Below are 13672 nucleotides of genomic sequence, written 5' to 3' on the forward strand. Positions count from 1 at the left end.
AGAATTTAAGAAAAAAAAGGAAGAAAGATCAGATATTCACCATTACCACTCTGCACAGTAATAGCTAAACACTTCTATAGTGCTTACCACATGCCAGATACTCCACTAAGCACTTTACACATATTAACTCATTCATCCTTACAATTTATTGAAACAAATTATTCTACAGCTGAAAACTGAATCAAAGAGGAGTCATACACACAGGTAATAAATAAGGAAGCCAGGATTCAAACAGCAGTCTGATTCAAGTCCTTGCTCTTCTAATATGGTCTTTCTACATATTAATTTAAAAAGCATGTTATCTGTGATTAATACTACAATTTTAAAGTTTACATATTTTGGGAACGTTAGGACTGGTCTTGAAGAATTCTTCAACTGTTCAATAACAACAAAGTCAAATGTCAAGTTCTGAAAAGATGTATGCAACCATAGCTATTTGGGAGCCCTAAATGACTGACAGCACGATCTGTTAGTTACTGAGCTTGTCAAGCCTTTCTTGATGGGAAATTACATTAAGCTTCATAAGACCAAGTGTTACATGACACAAGACAGATACTCTCTCCAGGCGTCTTAACTTTTCGTTTAATCCAAAGACACTATCATCATCCTGGTATCTCAGACTTTTCAGAGCCACATCTAGGTCTTTTGACACAAGATCTCATGCTACATATGCCTATTTTAAAAAATATATTTTATAGAATATGGTCACCTTTACTCTTTTCTCCTCCTACTGCAAAGCCCTCCAGAAAAATTAATGTACAGAAAGGAAGGCCCATAGGGTCAAACAAAGCACAAGTCTCAACACAAGTCTTGCCTACACAAACACCAGGTGAGTGATAAACATACCAAGGTAATCTCACCAAAAACCATTTGGTGTGGCCACTCAATTATACCAAATGTCTGTCCTGTGGTTTTTCATTAAAAGGGTACAATTGCAATCCTTCAAGGATACTGTTGATTAGTATGTTACAATTAATAACGAGAGCATTAGTATATTTTATTTATATGTTTTTCAAGCTATGTGGCCCTTTTTCTACTGTAATATGTACCTTGTATGTAAAAAACGTTTCACCTTTTTTTCTATCATGTGCGCTACTCAGTGGCCAAAAATGAAAGGAAAAAGTAATCTCCTGGGTTGGGAGGTGGAAAGGCAAGATGAAAAATTCTACCTCACCACTATCCTCCTGAAAGTTTCAATTTACCAAAAGAATTAAAATACATGAAATAAAAAATTTTATTTTCCCGGTAGCAAAAATTTATAAACTCCAAACAGAGCATAAGCCCTTAAAATTGGTTTGCCCTTTAGAATCTAATTCTTTATGTCTAATGGAAGGGGAGTAGGTAAGGATTTATCGAAACCTTTAACATACTCATTTTCTTTTGCAGAAATGATGTATGCAAGTACAGTGAGGCTTAATCATTATCAATGCTGGGAGCTACTAGTAAGATTTTACCTTTGTCATAACACACCCTGGAGATTTTAAAAACACTTTATTTAATAAAAGTTAAACATACAAAAACTGAAATTAACACATCCTGAAAATCACTGACTTCCATTAACAGGAAGACACTTTTCTATGCATATATTTGGCTTAAACTCAACTCAGGATAAATGTGATGTTCACTTATACCAGCAAATGCTGACAACTTGATCTAGTAAACAAAAATTACAAACTCAGCTACATGAACATAATATACAGGGGATTATGGTCAGATTAATGCACAAGAAATACAGTCAATTTTTAATGATGAAACATTCAGTACTCTTGTTCATTAATTTAGCTGTTTTTTTTTCTTTTTTTTTACAAAAATAGTATCTACACTGTATACAGGGCTATACATCAGCTTTTTGTTTTCTCATATAAACATTTCACATCCAAAAAAATGGTACCACTACCCTATGTGAAAAACCAACACAGGAGGGGGGGAAAATTAGAAAAGGTAGCTGGTGCTAAAACATGGTTTTTTACATAAAACTAAAACTCAATGAAAAGAATAAAAGAGCTGGATACATTTTAGAGATGGTCTAACAGGCTTAGAAAACAAGTTATTAAAGGAAAAACCTGAAAACAGAATTGGACTTTTACAAGTTAACTTATTTTTTAGGTTTAATTGGCCAATAGCCAAGTTTAAGTTGAAGGTAAGAAAAAAAAAAATCTCTGTAAAGTTTGGTGTTTTGCCTTGATATTCCAGTGAATTGCTTTCAGAATATGTGGCAAGCTTTAAGGTACTGAAAGTTCCAGGTTAGGACTTTACAAAATGTATGGGGCCTGATATCAGGAAGATCAACAATTCATCTAAGTGCTTTATTTAAGCAGCATCTATCTAGAAAAGTTGCGTTACCCAACAAACTTTGAGGAAACTGTGGTAGTAGTAATGAACCAAGTTAAATGAATAGCGGTTATCAAATGCAATTTCTTCAAGTTTCATTCTATTGACGTCAAACAATGACAACAATGGTATCTTCCTTACTCATCTAACAAATAATTTACCTTTAGAAAAATATAAGGATAAAAAGGTAAATGTAAAGCCCTGCAGAGATGAAATCCAACAGTTTTTCTGATTATTGAGGCATCAAATGCCTGACATTGTATTTAGAGGTATCTTGATACTGTGTCATAGGTTTATCAGCAATTCCACAAGTTCCTACTCCAACTTTGCCAGTTACACTCTCAGGTGAAGCAAAAATACTCCTCTTTACCTAGGGGAAATGAAACAGAAACCATTCTTGATTAGTTTTGGAAACAATAAAAATTACAAAATATACTTAGGAGAAAAAGAACCTGAATGCTCTTTTAAATAAAATCTACCAATGATGTCCAGCATAAAGGCATGTTAACAAAGCAAATGTGGTACAACACACCCTCTTGTACGTGGTAAAACAGCAAATAATTTTTCAAATTTTAGTTTACAGAAAGGAAAAAAACTAGATCTTTTGTAATTCCTGATATAAATTCTCATTTATAGTATTTCTATTGTAGAGACAGTGGCTAATGTAGATTCTTTCAGTAAGCCAAACTGAAGATTGAAGAGAATTCTGAATTTAAGATCCAGTCATGTATTTTTAAAAATCTGTGTACCTCCTTTTTCATTTTAATGACAGCCGCGCTTTTCAAATTTACAAAATATGATGACAGGATTTACTAACCTGGCCTTTTTTGTTTTTAGAATAGGCCCTGTTGTTGAACTGTTGCCATTTCACTTTCTGGTCCTCTCTCTCCTGCTCAAGTTCTTTTATTCTCTGTGCTTTTTTCAAAGCTTTCTTCTTTTTATATTCACGCTGCTGAGCAATCATTTCTTTTCTGTGTGGATATAACAACTAAATGTCAACTCTTTAAGATTGAACAGTTATGCTCAATTAAAACACGACTTCCTGGGGATATTTAATAATACAAAAAAAAAAAAAAAGAAGAAAAAAGAACGAAAATGAATAAACTTACATACTCTTCTCATGAATAAAAGCACTAACATCAACGCCAATGACCCAGTGCTACTAATAAATGTTATTTGAAATATATCGTGCATACTTGGAAACTTTCAAATATAACAATAACAGTAATCTATTGCCCATTTAAATAAAATATTTCAACTATGACTTTTTAGCTGATGTTTACATAGCTTTTGCCAGTTGTGTTTTAGGAATAAGATGAGTGTCAACAGATGTCTAAACCTTCTATTAATTTCTAAGTGGACAGTTAGCAAGTGTAAAATGCTGCATTTGGAAATAGTGTATGAAGAGATTAGAGGAACATAAATCCCTATTTCATTTAGATTGGAAGAGCACAGGAGCACAAAGGGAAATCAGAGCTAACAATTCTTAACACAAAAGCAACTGGGGTTTTCCAAAAACAGTAAATAAGATTAGAGCCTAAAGCTCCCATAGTAAGTTCTGCTTAGTTAACACTGAGGTCTCACCAAAAAAAGGATGAAGGAAGAGGTCTTTAAAAAGAGGTAATAAGATCTAGATTCCTTTGTATCATATAATCACCACTATGAAGCCAAGTGTGGCTTTTCATACGTCAAAAATTAAAAATAAGAGATGCTCTATAATCTGATTTTCTTATTGGGTTGCTTAAATCAAATGTAATTTTAATAGATGACAATTTTCTTAAATTCAAATATATTTATGTAGCAACTTAAGTTTTGAAAACTCTTTGACAAATCCAAAAATGTAGATACTATTTCCCTGTTTTCCAGATGAGGAAACAGAAGATAGGCAACTTGCTCAAAGTCATACCTTCTAGTATGACTAACTCCTTTTCTTTTCAGATCTCTAAAGTTTAGATGTCATTTTCTCAAAGTAATTTCCCCGAATGCCTAAGTGCAGTTTAGGTACCTGTTCTTTGTGCCCTTAAAGTACCCATTATGTTTCATTTATAAACTCAGTCAGGACAAGGTCCAAGTTGGTTTTCTTCACTGTTGTAGAACTCCAGCATCTGGGTTAGTGATAATATATATAGTATCCACTTAAAAAATACTTACTAAATGCCTAAGTGGAAACCCAAATGTCCTCACCTTACCCAGGCATACAAATACAGAGAATGAATAACCTTATATTGCTAATCTTCAAAATAATGGTAAGCAGTATTATAACCTTCTTATCCTAAACTAGCCTGCACAGATTCTGCAGACCACCTCAAATACCCAAATGGGGACGATTACACTTAAAATGCTAAAAACACACTTACTTGGACATGGGTTTGCTGCCACTGTCCTCCTTTGCCTTCCTTCCTTCTTCTACAGGCTTCAGGTTCAACAGTGGAGTCACTTCAGCATTGCCATAGCCAGCAAAGGTGATTGCAGCAGTGCCGTTTTCTTCATCTATCTCCTCAATCTCCGCTTCATAACACCTGTAAAGATATCATGGCTGTAAGCAGGTGAGTAAAGGTTTAGTACTCAGCCTACAAGACTTACACTGTAGTGATTCAACTATTACATGTGCTTAAAATAAAAGTTCTGTAATCAAATGACCCTTTGGCAAAGATAATGCAAGAGTGGTTGGAGTTAGCCATCTGGTATCCTAAAAGGAAGTCCTAATCAATATTTGCCAGGAAAGTCTCTTACATGTCTACTAACAGTGCTTTAGTCAATCTCTTTGAGAAAAGATATTTCTTATAGGAATAATTTCAGTGTGTGTACTTCATGGACATCTAAGACAGCCAACCATTCACTCAATTTTCAATTTGAAGAAAAAAGAATTTAGATTATTTTTTAAAATATCCATTTTCCTCTGCTTTCAGTTTTCTTTCCTTTGGGATCTTAGCCATTCTTCTGCCCCAAAATTTAATCCAAAACTAAAACTAAACTGTATTAATAGTAACCACCCAAGAATCAAATTGGCTCTATTAACCACATTGGCTATATAGAAAGATTAAAACAGGGTAGTCGAACTGAATAAAAACATCTTACCATTGTATATTAATATTTCATGTTATAGTTAGTTTTTTTCTACACTTACTGTCCATCTTCACTCCAGATTGCCATACATTTGTCCCCTACTTTCCATGAATGAGTGGGCTGAGCAGAAGCAAAACAGTCTGAACTTGCAAGAGTTTCTGAAGGTTGAGTTGACAGAAGGTCTTTGGTTAGTTCTATAACTTCCTAGAAAGGAAAACCAAAAACCATAACATTATTTTTATAATTCACATTGTCACCTATTTTCAACAAGCAAGTTCTTTCATTTTTTTATGACAACAGCTCTCACCATATAGCACTTACATACTCTACAGTTATTTGTAGTTCATAACAAAAGTATAGTGTATGTACTGTGATTATCCCCATGCATAAACTGAGATACAGTATTTTATACAGTGTGGAGCTGAGATTTAAACCCAGAGAGTTGCCTTTCAACTTAATCTCAAAAACTAGTAGAAATAATTGGGTAGACTTGAGCTTATACCATGCATTATTTCTAAGTGTCAATTTTAGCTGACCAGATCTCTGCAAAGATGAGAAAGTCAATTATGAAGGCCTGAGCTAGATTCAAAGTCACTTATATCATGTCATATATGTATTTCATGACTATTGTTTTACAGGGTATTACAGTACTATTAAATGCCTAGCCAACATGCCCCATACCCCCAAGCCCCAAAACACTTGAAACAGCCTTGTATCTGTAGTAATAAAAATGTTTCTGCTCATACATATTTCTACTAAAATACTGTAGGTATATATAAAAAGCCATTAGTCTTCCTATTCATTTATTATAAAGCTTACCTCATCCAGGTAAGCAAGTTACCAGGTTAGATTGAAAATATCCCAATACCTAAATGTTACACATATTAGCACATCTTCATTTAAAAGGAAAAATAATAAATGTTAACACACACAGGCAAGCAATATCTTTCTGTGTGGCAAATATTTTTGTAATTCAGGCTTATACTTATTGGCTTCATTTGAAGGTATTTGGGAGGGCTGGTTAAAAAACTCAAGGAATAGTACAAATTGATAGATCAGCTACATTTTTGAAATAGTACAAATTGATAGATCTGTTACCTATCTGCTATAATTTTACTCTAAATTAAACAACCCATATTATGTATCATCTTATCTGACTTAAAAACTTGCATAACTGTTCCCCTACTACTGCATACAAAATACCTTAAAATATCATGTGTTTTTTGGGATAAACATTACCAAGTTAAACTCTGCACTGAGTTTCTTCTGGCTCCCATTGAGGTTTTATAAATAGTACTTCTGGTTCAGTAGCCAAGAAAGTTAAATATTACCTCTCACCTAAGATTCTATATCTTCCTGACTATTTCTGAAAAACGAGTATTTGAGCCTAAAAATGGGGGGAATGTTAAGCTCTTAGAGGAAGATCAGTTTTGTGAATTAAATTTTGTGAATAAAAAACTAGAAAACTCAGATTTAAATTCAGTAGAGTAGTATCTTTAATGAACTTTTATCAGGTGCCAAGTAGCCATTCAGATACCATTTAATTAGATGAACTTTTGCATATAAAGCAAATAAAGCAAAGACATTCCAAATAAATATATCATGTACTATACAAAGGAGAGTAAATTATCAGTCCTGTTTTTAATAAACCACTTTAAGGGCTAGGAATGTAATCTAATCTAAGCCTGACTCAAGAGCCCATACAACCTCTATCATTAAATAATTCCATCTAACTAGGGATGATCATTTACCTACTAATGCACAAACATGAATTCTGCATTTGTAGGTTGAAGATTTAGAACTCTACTATTCTTAGGATAGATGCCTATCCTATTTTCATAAGAAAATACATTTTCACCAAAGAAAGGGGTCCTAAAAACTTATAATTTTCAGAGCCCTGCACTGAAATGACGTTTTAAAAAATCCACAGCATTTATCCCTAGTTGTCCTTTTACTGTGCCATATTTTACATACCTCACCCAACAAACTATGAAGACCCTTCTAAATTTTTTCCTTCACATGTGCATACTGACCAAATTATTAGAGAGAAACTATTTTATGTATGAGGGGGTTCTTAAAGGTACATACCATTAATTACTTTTCCTCCCCCAAGTCTGAGTTCTGAAACTGCTCCTTCATTGACAGATGGGCAGCAGTTACAGTAATCGGCAATTCCAGGAAGCATCAGATGTTGTGATCTACATATCAGCAGGTCAAAGGGGATGCACTCAAGCACTCTGCTTACTGAAGGAAGGCGTTTCGGGGATGCAGAGAGCCACTGTAATATATGAGACAAGTGACTTGACCCCTGCCTCCTTTAGAACCAGTTTTATTCAGCAAAACAGCTTAATAAATTGACTATTTCTGTGATTATCATAGACTGCCTGGGGAGCTAGTCAGCTAGCTAGCCTGGATTTTACTATACCCACTTTTTTAAGTGAAAAAAGAAAGGCAACTAGAACTTCAGTAGATAAATTTGCTGCGTGCTGAGTAACTTTATTCTATAGGAAAGACAGTATATAAAGAGATAAAAATGGAAGCCTTACTGGCAAAATGGAAGTCATTGATAAAATGCAGAAAGAGTATTTGTCATAAGTGAAAGGGCAAATTCATAACCAGAATAAGACATTCCATAAGAGAAACACAAGAAAACAAAGAAGGCCACAAACTCAATCAGTTTGACCAGACTTTTCAGCAAACATAAAAGGCAGTATTAAACATGTTAAGCGCCCAGCCTGTTTTGTCTTCCGGATGGTAGGTATAGAGTCAGTCACCGGTGACTGACTGGGCGCTTAACGTGTTAAGTATCAATGACCTGAGGTATATCCCAGAAAGCAGAGGAAAAAAAAAAAAAGAATTTTAAACCCATGCTAAATAGAAGCTGTAACTAGTCAATAGAGACAACAATTATAGGTAGAAGCAGATATCCAAACACTTACCAGAATTTTATCTAATCTTAAATGATGCCTTCCACCTTTTAGCAGTTTTTAGTTTACACAGACCTAAATCTAGTGACCAAAATGATTTTTTTCCCTCATGATAGACTAAGAGGAAAAGAAACTGTGATAAGGTTTAATTAGGAAGAACATTCTGTATGGCTACCTGAACTGTTAGAACTTAAGCTTCTAAATCTGTGCCAACCAATAAGGTAGTCATACAGGCTATTTCATTACCTAAAATTAAAGATTCAGATTTTTAGCCATATTTTAAACATTCAATAGCCACATGCGCCTAGTGACTCCAGTATTGCACAGCAGATACAAAACATTTTCATCATTTCAGAAAGTTCTATTGTACAGTGCTGTTCTGATGGTTATAGAAGTGATTTTACAGATAAATGAGCCCCCCAGGGCATTTGTGTTCTTACTACAAGGCCTATCAGAACTTCCACTACAGATCATGTCACTATAAGGCAATTCTGTCCAAGCTCTGGCAATTTATTCTAGAAATATTAAAAAGACCTCATAATCATGCTGTTTCAACCTTCACCCCCAACTTCCCCTTGATCAGTTCCACACAGACCCTTTCTCCCACTGCCCAGGAGGCAATATATACAACCTTGCACACAATGTTTCTTTTTTAATTCTTAAAAAAAAAAAAAAAGGACTGCTTTTAAATTGGTGAAAGATGGGATGTGCCAGGATCTTCCCTTGAGGCAAGAAGTTGGTCTGGGAGTGGGAAAGATTGCTCTCCAAACATTTCTTCCTTATTGACTAGCACCCTAAAATCTATTGGCCTGACTTCTACAAATTAAAAAAGGGTCCCGTTTTCTGTGTTTTTAAAAAATAACATACCAGGCAAGTTTTGTTCAGTGATTAGAGTCAACCTGGGGGCTGCAGTGTCTCAGGTTCTGTTCCCGGTCAAGGGCATGTACCCAGGTTGCAGGTTCCCCAGCTCCGGTAGGAGCTTGTGCAGGAGGCAACCAATCAATTCATCTCTCTCACATGATGCTTCTCTTTCCTCCCTTCCTTCCACTTTCTCTAGAAATCAATGGAAAAAGATATCCTCAGGTGAAGATTAAAAACAAACAAACAAACAAATACCATCGCAGCAACTTCATTAGAGTTTATCCTAAATCTAGAATTTGAACCTGAAAATATTCAACATCTTAATTATACCCACATAAGCTCTTTCAGAATCCTGAATCTGGACTTCATGTAAAATAATTTTCATTTGTTTGCAGTTCTAATATTCCTAAAATATTAATAACTTTAAAAGGCAAAAAATGATAGAGGGAAAGAATTACTTAGATAAGACAAAGATGATTCAAGTTTTGTACTGAATCAGTAAAGAAAGAGCATCTAATAAAAACACCTTTTAAAAGTTTCCAAAACATGAGGTTCAAAACTTTAAGTCTCAAATTTGTTAAGATGGAAGTCATATATATTTACAAATCTTTTATGTGGAGTTTTCATTAATCAACCTAGTGTTCTGAGAAATAATAGATATTTACTATTATGACTTCATTTGTCTTGAGACAACCCCTGCCCAGGACAGGATTTTAAAAGCAGGTTTCATACATACTGAACTCTCCCATGACAAACAAAACAAGTTAGTATCCCTTTCACATAGATTCAATTTAACTTCAACAAGTGTCAACAACTACACTGAAAAACCTACCCTTTAAGTTCAAACATGAAGTAACATTTATGCAGAAAACAAGTATCTTTTATATTTTTATAATGTGCTTTCAATACAAAGTGTTACCTGCTAGCTTTGATACACACACACACTCTCTCATTTTCAAAGACTTGTGGCATTAAAAAGTATTTTAATCAGGTTTTATCTTTCTCCTTTAATTTTAGTTACTTTTTGAACTAAACTTCCTTTGCCAGGTCTTTAAATGTAAAAGTACTTTCCACTGTAAAGTTATATATCTCTTCTCTAGTAAATCTGAGACTTCTAAAATCAACTTATTATTAAATGAACACACAAGATTTACATAACAAAGGACAATGCTTCACTCATTTTGATGTATGCAAACTGAGGAAACAACCCTACTTTTACAGCCAAGGATGCCTATGTGAATACACACAAAGGGAAAGGGTAAACACCACCTCCAAGGAGTGCCTTGGACACCTGTAGTCCTAAGCAAGAAATCATTTGAAAAAGACAGAACTACTCTTTTTGTATAATGTAGCGGTAAGTGTCCCCTCATACTTACTTGTAAATCTTTTTTTAATTTTAGCAAATCTTCATTTTCTCCATTTCCAGACAGGGCAGCTTCAACTTGCTGGAGTTGAGCTTTGTAGCTTGCCAGCTGTTTTGCTAGATCCTCTGACATCTGGAGGGGAAAAGGGCAAGGCCATGAAAACTGAACAACAAAAACACACAAACATTGCCCTAGCCAGTTCTGCTCAGTGGGTAGAGCCTCCGTCCCCACACTGACGGGTTCCGGGTTCGATGGCAGTCAAGGCTGCAGGCCCTGACCCCCAGCACCTGGGGGAGGCAACCAATGGATGTTTCTCTCTCTCTGTCTCCCCTTTCCTTCCACTCTTATCTCTGAAAAAAAAAAAAATCAATAGAAAAATATTCACGGGTAAAGATTAACCAAGAAAAAAAAAAAGACAGAAAAATATCCTCAGGTGAGGATTAACAACAAAAAAGCCCACAAACATTTTTAAAAAAAATTCCTTGTCTGCCTGAATTAACCTTACCAATGTCGCTCCCAACTCATTGCAATTCATTGCAGCTTAGTTTATCACCATCACCTCTACTCTTAGTTTCAGAGAAAAGCTGATGTGGGAACTAGAGAAATTCTAATTTTCTTTAAATTCCTGTAATAAGGAAAGCACTGTGGTCGGTTCATTTAAAAGGATTATTAGATCGTCACCGGCCTCCCCCCTCAAAAGACATTAATCTGTTGGAGTGAAGACTTCTAAAAATATATTTACTACAAGCACTAAAGAATACTTCCAAAGCCAAATAGGAATGGCTTTTGGATTAACTACACAAATAACTGTCTCTACATGAGCTTCTCTATTAATGAGTGTGTTTAGAAGCTCTTCTCCGAGCTAAAGTCTTCCGCCCAGTCACTTCAATAATGCCGGCTTGTTTCCTTCCGGGCAAGGACCAGCACAAACACTCTCATCTGGGCATTCCGGGACGAGCCTTCCCGCAAGTCCTCCTCCTCCTCCTGGAAGTAAGGTGCGAGCGCATCCGCTCCCGGTGTACGAGCGCACGCCCGGGGCTTCGGGGCCCTCGGTCTCAGCTCCCGTCAACGACAGGCTGGGATCTGGAAGGGCTCCAAGGGGTGCGGGCAGGCCGGGCTGCTCGCCTCCCATCCACCCGCCCCCCAAAGCCCGCCACAACGTGGCCGATCATCTCAGACCTCCAAGTAATTCAAACATCAGCTTCCAGGGACGCCGAGCGGACGCCCGCGGGGCCGGGACCCCCACACCCCCAACAGGCTCCGCCGGAAACGGCCCCGGTCGCCCTTCAGAAGCCTCCCGCGTCCCAGCCCCACCCGACGGGTTCCCCGGCTTAGCCACATTCGCCGCCGCGGCCCGGAGGCCCCGACCCCACCGGCGCCGCTCAGGGCCCAACGCTGAGTGGGTGAGGAGGCCCGGGCTCCCGACACTGTGGCCGGCGGCCAGGCCTCTCCGGCGCGGCCGGCTCCTGGGCCTCGGGCCTCCCCTCCACTCGGGAGAGGCCGCGGCCCGGAGAGGCCTCACTCCTTCCCTCACCGGGTTTGTTACCTTGTGTGGGGTTAGGGTCGGGGCGGCGGGAAGGGGTCGGGGCCAATGAGCCCAGGGGTGGTTGCGGCAACAGTAGCCGCAAGAAAAATCTCCCCGGCGACACCAAGGCGGCGACTCTGAAAAGAACTCGGTCGGCGGTAAGGGGGAGGGGAGGGAAGCCCGGCACTGGGAGGAGGAAAGACAGAGGCGATGAAATTTCGCGAGAGTTAAAAGCCATCGCGAGACGCCGCTCGAGTCACGTGACTCGTAACGCCCAATAGGCCGCCAGCCCTTACTTGCGTTAGGGACGCAGAGTGGGCGTGGTTTAATGGGACGGAAATTGCGTCGCTGGACGGCGCCTGGCGCCGAGTGCAGGTTCGTCCTTCCAGTTCCGGCTGGGCGTTGGGGCGTCGTGGGCTTCTTTTGGGACTGGGTGTCGGCGTCCTGCTTGAGGTTCCCTGGGTAGTCATGGCGCGTACCGCCTTCGGCGAGCAGCGCTGGGGGGTGGGAGTAACGGGGTTTAATGCAGCAATTGCACTAGGAGTTGCTTCTCCAAGTGTGGTCGTCCGCTCAAGTTTGAGAACCACCGCTTTTTATAATCATGAAAACCTAAGTCGTAACAACAAAAAACTAAATTGTGGCCGAACCTATTGGAGGTGTATTTATTTTAAGCCTATTTTATTAGAACAGATGTGTTTTAAATTCACTATATGGGTTCTATCTCGCTTGGTAGAGAACAGTCTCCAAGTTCTAGTCTTGAGTGGTAAACGGTGGTGTGACCGCTTTCATTTATGTTTAAAAAGGAATGTGGCCTGTCCCGCCGGCGTGGCTCCTTAGTTGAGTGTCGACCTGTGAACAGGAGGAGGGTCAGGGCACCTGCCAGGTTGTGGGCTTGATCCCTAGTGTGGGGAGTGCAGGAGGCAGCTAATCAATGATTCTCTCTCATTGATATTTCTCTCCCTCCCTCTCCCTTCCTCTCTGAAATCAATAAAAATGTTGTTGTGTGTGTGTTTTTAAAAAAGAATGTGGCCCTAGTCAGTTTGGCTCAATGGATAGAGCATCAGTCTGCGGACTGAAGGGTGGCGGGTTCCATACCCATCAAAGGCGCGTGTGCCCTGGTTTCAGGCTGGGTCCCTAGCCTGTCGGGGCGAGGGGGAGGCAACAAATCAATTATCTCTCTCTCACATCGATGTTGCTCTCTGTGTCTCTCCCCTCCCTTCCACTCTCCAAAAATTAATAGCAAAAGATTCTCGAGTGAGGGTTAACAATGGAAAATATCCTCAGGTGAGGGTTAACAACAAAAAAGGGAACGTGTTTGAAGCGGTTGTGTTTCTAATAGTATATATCATGTTACTTCTGAATGGTTACAGGAGATTGGAGTGAAAGCCAGATGTTTTCACTGATTACCCCTTTTACTATTTACCCTTTTTTCTATACATATGCAACCTTTTTCCAGTTAAACTAGTTATTAAAAAAAAAAAAAGATAAAGACCCATGACACAAAAAGACCAGGAAAGAACTTTCTCTGGGAGGTTGGGGTCTGTTGCTAGAACCTAAAGGCCCTCTTCCCAGGTGGGCTAACTCTTTTGGTCTGTGGC

General features: G+C 38.3%; 1 protein-coding gene across 3 annotated transcripts; it reads right to left on the bottom strand.

The window, feature by feature from the left end:
* Positions 1-128: 128 nt before the first annotated feature.
* SMNDC1 (survival motor neuron domain containing 1) lies at positions 129-12273 on the bottom strand. 3 transcript variants are annotated; one of them, XM_006088116.3, is made up of 6 exons: positions 12096-12273; positions 10562-10681; positions 5459-5601; positions 4689-4850; positions 3149-3302; positions 129-2701 (listed from the first exon to the last, which is right to left on the bottom strand). In XM_006088116.3, the coding sequence occupies exons 2-6, from the start codon at positions 10679-10681 to the stop codon at positions 2564-2566; spliced, it is 717 nt and encodes a 238-aa protein (XP_006088178.1). In that variant the 5' UTR covers positions 12096-12273; the 3' UTR covers positions 129-2563. The 3 variants fall into 3 exon arrangements, with proteins under 3 accessions (XP_006088178.1, XP_014310742.1, XP_023609119.1); XM_014455256.2 differs by lacking the exon at positions 12096-12273 and adding an exon at positions 11055-11956; XM_023753351.1 differs by lacking the exon at positions 12096-12273 and adding an exon at positions 7486-7675 and having other exon boundaries at positions 10562-10701.
* Between the last annotated feature and the right edge of the window lie 1399 nt (positions 12274-13672).

This window comes from Myotis lucifugus, unplaced genomic scaffold, assembly GCF_000147115.1.
Source record: "Myotis lucifugus unplaced genomic scaffold, Myoluc2.0 scaffold_44, whole genome shotgun sequence".
NCBI lineage: Eukaryota > Metazoa > Chordata > Mammalia > Chiroptera > Vespertilionidae > Myotis > Myotis lucifugus.

Coding starts and splice junctions, on each gene's coding strand:
- SMNDC1 (XM_014455256.2), bottom strand. CDS start 11,084: ATGAATTGCAATGAGTTGGGAGCGACATTG. Junction 3,303..4,688: donor GGCAGCAAACCCATGTCCAA/GTAAGTGTGTTT, acceptor ATATCCACACAG/AAAAGAAATGATTGCTCAGC. Junction 2,702..3,148: donor CTAAAAACAAAAAAGGCCAG/GTTAGTAAATCC, acceptor CATTTCCCCTAG/GTAAAGAGGAGTATTTTTGC.